This window comes from Euprymna scolopes, chromosome 2 (genome assembly GCF_053919585.1).
Source record: "Euprymna scolopes isolate OS-2025 chromosome 2, ASM5391958v1, whole genome shotgun sequence".
Lineage (NCBI taxonomy): Eukaryota > Metazoa > Mollusca > Cephalopoda > Sepiida > Sepiolidae > Euprymna > Euprymna scolopes.
This window is the reverse complement of record NC_136483.1, coordinates 152723493-152733492: the sequence shown is the minus strand read 5'-3', so window position 1 is coordinate 152733492 and position 10000 is coordinate 152723493. Positions and strand designations below refer to the sequence as shown.

The 10000-nt window shown below is 35.8% G+C and overlaps 1 protein-coding gene across 1 annotated transcript in view; it reads left to right on the top strand.

The window, feature by feature from the left end:
- LOC145297756 (cilia- and flagella-associated protein 100-like) overlaps positions 1 to 10000 on the top strand; it is a 96100-nt gene that overhangs the window by 3159 nt on the left and 82941 nt on the right. The window contains exon 2 of the mRNA XM_080144000.1: positions 4160 to 4228. Within this exon, the coding sequence (XP_080000126.1) occupies positions 4160 to 4228 (69 nt within the window). The remainder of the gene's footprint in view (positions 1 to 4159; positions 4229 to 10000) is intronic.

The window sequence follows — 10000 nt, the reverse complement described above, 5'->3', positions numbered from 1 at the left end:
AGTGTCTGGAAGTTTTTTAACTTTTCTTTTTTGTTTCATTTGTTTTGTTTTGTTTTGTTTTGTTTTTTTCTTCGTTTTTAACCATGACGTTTGCTTGCTTTTCCCAAAACATTTTGTATTTTAAAAAAAAGTTAAATTTTATTGTTACGGTTTAATCGTTTGATAATTAAATTATTAATTGAACCGGCTTTCCGGCTGACTACAGTATGGTCGTCGTCGTCTTCAAGTTCAATGTAAACAATTTCTTGTTGAACCGTTTCCCATAAATAATGAAATTCATCCCCAATTTACACCATTAACGATTACTATATTACCACCTGGCATTCATTAACTCTTATCCTCGAGTTACCTTCGGGCCTTGATAAGTGGTGATTCAGTTGTAAAAAGAAACTGTCTCTAATTTTGTTGTGATAATGTTCTAACCTTTTAAATCACTTTATATGCAACTGTTTAAATGCTTCCAAATTTCGAAGACTCAGGATCATCACAATCATCATTATCAACATCAACAACAAAGAGGTGACGGTAACTTAGTGTGCCAAGTTCGAACTCAGTTCGTTCCACAGAAACACTTTCATTAAAGAACATTGGCAACGTTAACGTGGTCCGATATTATTCCAGTAAGAATCCTTAATAGAAAGATATCGGGGAAACGAATGCCAACAAGTCGTCATCATAAATGATGCTCAACAACAGCAAAAACAAAAACAACAATAGCAAAAACGAAAACAACAGCAGCAACAAAAACAACAATAGCAACAACAAAAAACAACAACAAGAACAACAACAATAGCAAAAACCAACACAACAACAGCAACAACAACAATAACAGCAAAAGAAAACAACGGCAACAACAAAACAACAACAAAAACAGCAACAAGAACAACAGCAACAACAAACAAAGCAACAACAGCAACAACAACAAACAACAACAACAACAACAACAAAAACTACAACAACAGTAACAACAAAAAACAACAACACCAACAACAATAAAAAACAACAGCAACAACAGCAGCAACAGCAACAGTAACAACAACAACAGCAACAACAACAAAAATAACAAGAAAAGCAACAACTACAAACAGCAACAACAACAAAAAAAACTACAACAACAGCAACAACAAAAACTACAACAACAGCAACAACAACAAAAACAAGTTCATTTAATATTATTTAAAACCCACTTCCACCGTCATATCGCTGCAAGGGTGGATAAGCTTGATGTACCTATTTACTATGCCTCCCCACGGGACAGAGTTAGACACCAGGGTCGTTTTTAATGTGGAGAAAAGGTACAAAAATAAAAATTGCCTCAGTCGTGAAGGATTTCTCCTCCACCGAAAGAGAACAAGAAATAGAAGTGCAGCATCTGAAGAACAGATACTACACTTTGATCTGGTCCCGAAAAGCTTGATGTAATGCATAAATGAAATTGCCTAAAGCCGTCTTTCATCTAAATCCGACTCTTGAGTGACATGCTTTCATAGTGTAACAGAGCGCGGGTGCACGTATGCAAATGCACACCGAATTCGAAATGACGTCATCATAAGGATAAAGAAAAAGGCTATAAAAAAAAGCGTGTGAAATGAACAGAAGAGCTCGTTTGAAACGATAGACGTCAGAGAAGACGAGTACGTTCGGAATCACGTTTCATTCGGGCAAGTACCCGGAAATAAATGTTGTTGTCAAAAAATATGGAGTTGAGTTGTTCTGTTCCCTATGTTTCTTGTGACATAGATTGCATACAACGTGTTGGGTCCCACGTATAAACGTGGCTAACGTTACACTAGGTGTATCAGAATTTTTGTAGGAATTTTGGACACCCCTAACACGAAACTGCGAATAAAATATAAAAAGCTCGTAATTTCTCTTTTAAAAGTGGGTTGTTTATTTTCTTTATGGATTATACTTCCAAAAGAAACTATTAAAGTTGTTTTCAAAGTAATAGAAATATATATATATTTTTTTAAACAGTAATGAATTTTACGAACTCAATATGTTTCAATTTTTAAACTTTAAAAATCTATCAAACTTTTTCTATCGATTCTATTTTTACAATATTTTCAGAGTCAATGTGAAATTCTATGCTCTTTCCAATAAACCAAATATAATATTTTAGACAAACGTTTTTTTTAATTCACCCCCTCCTTTTTCAAGTGTCTATTAAAAAGTAAATAATTAATTTACTCACCAAAGTTGTATATATCACAAATTGAAGAGAAAAGGTCAATAAATAATATATTCAAATTTAAAACAACAAAAAAGTAGTGATTTTTAGAAATTTACCTGTAAAGTTCGAAGTTTAAAACCTTTTTTTTAAACCACGTTTTTTTGCTTTTTCTTTTGTTTTTTTTTTGTTTTTTAATGAAACCTTGGTCTTTGCTCCTTTAATTGAAAAAAAATTAGGGCTTGAATTACATTTTTCGAGTAGTTATAAGCTTGGAAAGACAGGGGTCGAATGATTTCACGCCTCCCATTTTGAAATGTCTATTAAAAAGTAAATAATTAATTTACTCACCAAAGTGTTATATATCACAAATATAAGATAAAAGATCAATAAATAATATATTCAAATTTAAAACAAAAAAAGTAGTGTTTTTTAGAAATTTACCTGTAAAGTCCGAAGTTTAAAACCTTAAAAAAAAAAAAACACGTTGTTTTTTGGGGCTTTTTTTTAATGAAACCTTGCTCCTTGCTCCTTTAATTGAAAAAAAATTAGGGCTTGAATTACATTTTTCGAGGAGTTATAAACTTAGAAAGACGGGGTAGAATTATTCAATATTTTCACGAAATTTCTGACACACCTAACGTTACATAGTCTCAATTTGCCTTCTCAGAAATTCAAAAAAGCTAACTGGCCGACTATAAACAAGGCAAACTCAAACGCACCCTCTTCATTAACTGCTACACGGAGGTGTAGGAGGTGGGGCTACTCAATTCTCAAGATAGCTCCACTTGCCCTTTATCTTCCACTTATAATGCTGAGTGTTTAGTAAAGAGGCATCAAGTATATTTTTTTTTAATCTTTGGTACGACTGGACCGAGGATGGAACCCCGATCTCCCGCCCCATTATCGGTACTTCTACAGTTTAAATCCCGTTTTTCCGTAAGTCTAGCTCGAAAATCGACGGATTATACCGAGCGAACGGAAGTCAAAGTAAAAATGACAAAAATAATAAAAAAATAAAAAAAATAAAAAATCTATCGTAATAAATTCATAAAATTTACTGTTTTATTATTTATTTTTTTAATTTTTTTTTCAACTTTGGTGGGAGGTAATAAAAGTTTTGTTTCTTTGAATAAGTGAACAAATATTTTTTTCTATTTTTTTTTTTTTTGTTATTTTTGTATGAAAAGTTTGTTTTGTTTTGTATTTTTTTTTAATTAATGGAAAAGTGTTTGTTTTAAGGAACAAAGGACATTTTTTATTGTTTATTTTTAGGATATATATTTTTTTTTTCGTAAAACTTTGCTTTCAAAGAGAAGGTGTACCTTTTTGTATTTTTTTAAACAATTTTTGGGGCGGGGTACAAAGAAAAGTTTTTTTGTTTTTTTAACGACGGCAAATTTTATTTATTTATTTATTTATTTATTTTATGCATTTTCTGCAAAAATTTCTTTTTAAAAATACGTTTATTTTATTTTATTTTATTTTACATTTATTGTGGGGGGCTAGGGTTACACTTTTGGTGAGGAACAACTTGTGGTTTCCTGAGGATAGGCTATTCCTTAGGGATAGTAGTTTCTGTCTGTTGAAGGAAAGCATTTCATTTTCCTATCTTGTCACAGGAATAAAGACTTGTTGTTTGAAGCGCAATAAAACTTCCCTTTGTTTTTTTGTTTGTTTTTTTTTTTTTGTTTTTGTTTTTTTTTTTTTCCTCCCCACCCTCCCAAATTTGGTATCGTCTGCTCACTCGTGTCTCTTTTTGCCACTCGGTTTCTCGGTGAATAAAGCCCACTCGGCATTTTCTAGGCCGGTTTTCGTCGTCCGCCAGGCGTTGCTTGTTGCTGAGTGAGACTCACGGAAAAGGGGGATTTATAGTGTAGAAGTACCCCATTAGCGAAAACTTTTACCATTGTGCCGGAATGGAGCAGTTAAAATAGTAAATATATTAAAATAATCTGTTGTGAATCTTACTCTTTATTTACTAAACAGATTCGATGGTTTTGGTCGAAGACAATCCAGCCTCTAATGAAGAAATTCCGTTAACAGAAGCCAAACAAGGTCAGTTTTGTTGTTGTTGTTGTTGTTGTTTTGCTTTTGTTTTGTTTTTTTTGTTTGCTTTTTTTTTTTTTTTTTTTTTTTGTAAGTTTTCTGCATAACTCTAAATTCCACCGACGGTTAAAACGACAATTTTGTAATTATGGAGTTAGCCATAAGATTTTTGCAGACTTACAACATAAAACAAAATAAAAAATAACACACACAACGTAACTAATCAGAACAAAAAAGAGCAAGTGCAAAAGAAGGGAATTCTGGGAAAACGAAAAGAGAAACAAAAAGATAATCATGCTGATAGTAGTTTATTGGGATGGAACCGCGGAACGAGGATCGAGAACGTTATTTGAAATGTCGAGATGCATGCTAATAGAGTCTCATGTAATTCACGAGCTGTGGCCATACGCTTTTTTTTGTGTGCTACTTATATTAGAAATAGGTGCTATAATCACCGAATAAAACCAACACCTTATGAGGAACTAAAGGAAAGAAAATCAAATGTTAGAAATATGAACATTTCTGGTACAGCGTGTTACGCCTATGTTCAAAAAAAATAGATCATCGGTCGGAAAAAGGAATTTTTGTGGGATACGACAAATACAGTCCAGCCTATATTGTATATTTCAATGAAAAGAAATCTGTAAAAAAAAATATGGTTAGTGACTTTTACAAATGAATTTAACGATGCAAGGGAGATCACTCAGGATATCACAAACCAAAATAAATATATTAATCCAATTTTAATGCCATCGCTAAATCCTAACCATTTCAGTGAACACATAGTCGATGAGAATAGACCAAACGAACTTCTACCTGGTCTCTACGAGGAAGATATAGATAATAGCGACAGTCAAACTAGCGAACAGACAAGTAACAGAACAAATGATAGTTTTGAAAACAGAAATCCAAGGTACCCACTGAGACAGAGAAAACCACCCATTTATTTAAAAGATTACGTCACTAGCAATAACCTAAATGATGAAGATGAAGAATGTATAAATTCTTGTGAAAATAAAACTATCCCTGGATCATATCATGAAGCCATAAATTCACCGGAGGCTGACAAATGGAAATTGGCAATGGAGAAGGAGATGAATTCCTCAAAAGAAAACAATACTTTCACTCTGACAATCCTCCCTGAAAACAAAAATTTAGTTGGGGGAAAATGGGTGTATAATATAAAAAAGATGACAAAAATAACAAAGAATACAAAGGCAGATATGCTGCCAAGGTGTACAGTTAGATAAAGAACATAGACTACCATGAAACATATGCACCCACCACAAAAATGACCACTATCCAAATTCTAATGCAATTTCTGTGCGGTATGATTTGATAGTTCACCAGATGGATGTCAAATCAGCGTACCTAAATGCCAAAATAGACTGTGAAATTTTCACCCAACAATCCGAAAGATACATTGCTCCAGACAATGATGGGCTTGTTTGGAAATTAAACAAATCACTCTATGGTCAAAAACAGGACGGTAAAAATTGGAATGATCTACTAGGTAAAGAACTTCTACAAGAAAAATTTAATAAAATCACTATCGAGCCATGCATGTTTGAAAAAGTTGATAAAAATAAAAGAATTATTATTCTCGTGTGGGTTGATGATATCTTGATTGCCGCAAATAACTTAGACACAGTAACGGAAGTCAAGACCCTACTCGAACAAAAGTTTGACATGAAAGATTTAGGTCAGATCTCAAGATTTCTTAGTGTTGACTTCATAGTCAAACCAAATGAAATAGAAATGAATGAACGGACATATACTGAGAAAGTATTAGAAAATTTAAATATGCTAGACTGCAAATCTAGACTAACAGCCTGTGAACAAAAATTAACTTTCTCTAAGGAAGCAAAGTCCTTTGATTCCACAAGGTACAGAGAGGTTATACGAAGCCTGGTTTACTTATCTACTTGCACCAGACCCGATATTTCATGGGTCGTAAATAAATTATCACAGTACAACTAAACCCCCACAATCGAACACTGGAATGCAGTGAAGCTTGTATTTAGGTATTTGAAAGGAACTTTTAATTTTTGTTTATCTTTCAGGAAATGTGAAAGTGGCCTGAAGTTAACAGGATTTATCGATGCTGATTGGGGAAGCTCTGACGGCAAAAAGTATGTTGGGGTATTGTTTTCCCTAAATGAAGAAAGACCTGTTATTGCCTGGAAAAGTAAAAAGCAGTCTTCTGTAGCTCTATCTACATGTGAGGCTGAATATACAGCAATGACACCAGCCATACAGGAAGCACAATACCTCATGCAATTATTAAACGAAATGAACAACACAAAAGAATGGAAGCAAGCAACAATATATTTTGATAGCCAGAGCGCAATCTGCATTGCAAAAAACTCTTCCACAAATCAGCGGGTAAAACACATAGACATAAAATATCACTACATACGGGACAAAATAAACCATATTACAATCGAACTGAACCATGTGCCTACCGACAAAAATACAGCAGGCTGCTTCACAAAACCCCTGGCGAGGACCCGGATGGACTGTGTAAAATTAAAATTATCAGGATGTAAAGTTTAAACGGGGATGTTAAGAGAGTAAACCTTATTGTCCTGAGTTATGTCCCTTTGGTTTGAGAACTCTCCCCTTAAGGAGTCATGTTTCTTTCTTTCCGGTGTTAACCTTCTTGAGATAAACACGTTGATAACCTGTCTCCGAGTTCTGGACCTTCCTTTTTGCTAATATCGACCGCCACATACATTTAACATGTCTAATTTAACAGAGGAATTTAATAAAAATAATTTAAATATTACTTTTTTCGGTCCATTACTATATATTGGGTACAATATAATAATCAATAAAGACTTGGCTTTATAATAATTACGAAATCTGCATTAATTAAAATATATTTAAGTGTATTTTACTGCCTGTAACGGGACGGCCTGCTCTGAGTCTGGAGGTAGAATGTCAGTCTATGAAGTCAAGGGTGACTTTGTGATTGAGTTCACATCTGCCAACTAGCAGTAATTATCATTTTTTACACTAATGACTGCGTAAGCATGAAGCACTATTGTCTGTAAATATAAAAATAATTGTTAATATCTATTTATAAAAATGTTATCATTTGCGCTCTTTAGGGAATTAAGCAATGAAAACGGTCAACATCAACGCAAATGCAATATTCTGATTTCTTATTGTTGAATACTTTTTTATGCCTGCTGACATGACATTTATTGGTAGTTAGCAGGGAGACCCTGCGTTGTCAGGGATTGAATGAGGATATCCTACCATACTTTTATTGTTATCGAAAGCTCCTGATCTTAAATGGAATACGTACATCAAATCTGTTGCCAAGGCCGCTGGAAAAATGGTCGGATCCTTCTATCGATCCAGTAGATATCTCACTGCTGATGCAATTCTCTATCTATATAAGAGCCAGATACGTCCAAGGATGGAATACTGTTGCCACATATGGGCAAGAGACTTGTCCTGCCTTGATAGGGTTCAAAATAGACTTTGTGGCCTGCTGGGTGATGTCCTTTTCTCTTCGCTGCAGCCTCTATCTCACAGAAGAGATATTATGAGTTTGTCTCTGCTTTATCGTTATTTTCATGGAAAGTGTTCGACTGAGCTTCAATCTATGGTCCCCCCCTCGCCAAACTTTCACAAGCATTTCTCTTAACAAATACCCCGGATATCTTAGCACTAAGTGAGACTAGCCTACACTCCTCCATCCCCTCTAACCACTTTAACATGCCTGGATATCTCCCACTCTGCCGTAAGAACTCTGACAGACACATGCACGGACTTGGAGTTTACATTCGTAATACCCTCCCCTTGACTAGAGAAACAAACCTAGAAACAGATGATCAAGCCTTTATGTGCTTTAGATTAAACATGCAACACAATGTTAGCTACTTTTATTTTCTCTACCGCTCTCCCTCGACTCAGGACTGCACCATGATAAACAAAGTCTCTGACAGCATAGACACGGCACTGTCCCTCGACACTAGCGCACAAATACATGTATTTGGTGACTTTAATGTCCACCACAAAAACTGGCTTGGATTCTCTACTTACACAGATGCAGCAGGCAGCACAACTCATAGTTTCACTATATCTCACTCCCTATCACAAATTGTTACGTTTCCAACCCGTTTCCCTGACCAGGAAGAACAACACGCATCACTTCTAGATCTGTTTTTGACCACAGTTCCCGATGACTGCATAACGAAGGCCCACAGCCCACTCGGGAACGCTGATCATGCAGTGATAATGGTTGAAATCGCCCTAAACTCTAGACCCAAAACTGAAGAGCCAGTGCTCAAAACAATAGATATTATAAAAACAAGAGATATTATAAAAAGGCTGACTGGGAAGCCATCAGGGAACTAATCAGAGATGCCCCATGGAGAAATATTTTTCTCTCCCTGCTGAACAGTGTGCAAACGAGACCACTGACTGGTTCAAAACTGCAATCGAAGCGCATGTTCCCATGTGGAAATTTTATAGTAAGCCCCACTCTCCCCAATGGTTTACATCGACTTGCGCAACTGCCATTGCTCAAAAGCAGCATGTATACCGTAGGTTTAACCGACATAAGTCCAGTTCAAACAGACTGAAGTATATAGAAGCTAGAAATAACGTTAAGAAAGAAATAGCGACAGCTAAGAGAGAATTTACGGAAACCACTAAAAAGCGCATCGAAGCACAAAAACTAGGAACTCGAGACTTTTGGAAAACTTACAACAGTGTAGTAAATAATGGGCAATCAACAATTCCCCCACTAACCAACAATCACGAGGTTGTCTCCTCAGCAACCGACAAAGCTAACATGCTTACCAGTCGGTTTGCCTCAAACTCCACACTGGACCCTTCCAACCACCACCTACCTGACTTTCCTATGCGGACAGACGCCACGCTAGACGATCTGAAAATCACCCCTGCTCAGGTGCATGCTATCATAAAAAACCTTGACACTTCAAAAGCATGTGGACCCGATCTCATCCCAGCTGTGCTATTAAAAAAGTGCTCGGCCGAAGTAGCTCCAGTTCTCTCCAAACTCTACAACAAATGCCTTAATGAAGCTTGCTTTCCGGGCTGTTGGAAAACTGCTTCTGTTGTACCAGTATTCAAGAATTCTGGCAAAAGGAGTGATCCATCAAATTATCGCCCCATTAGCCTCCTCCCACTTTTTGTCAAAATATTTGAGACCTTAATTAACTATGCTCTAGTCCATCACCTTACAGATGCTAAACTTCTGACTGACAAACAATATGGATTTAGACAAGCCCGTTCCACAGCAAACATCCTAACTGTAATCTCTGAACGTATATACCATTCACTGGACAAAGCGGAGGAGGACAGAGAGATATATCTAAGGCTTTTGACAGGGTATGGCATGAGGGTCTCCTAAGGAAAAATAGATCATATGGTATCACTGGTAGAATAAACATAATTAAATACTTTAGATAAGAGAAAAATCCAGGTTGTCCTCGACGGTCGTACATCTAAACAATATGATATAAATGCAGAGATGCCCCAGGGTTCTATCCTTGGACCTCTATTGTTCCTGATATTCATAAATGACCTCCCCGACAAAATTGCCTCTGAGATGGGTATATATGCTGATGACACTACACTCTGTGGCAGGCACGACAGGAAGATGAATGAACACATTTCTAAAGAAATGGCAGAAACACTAGAGGAAGACCTCCAATCTGTGGTGGAATGGGGACAAAAGTGGTTGGTCACGTTCAATGCCGCCAAGACTAAACTAGTTTCATTCAATAATTACAAGAAACC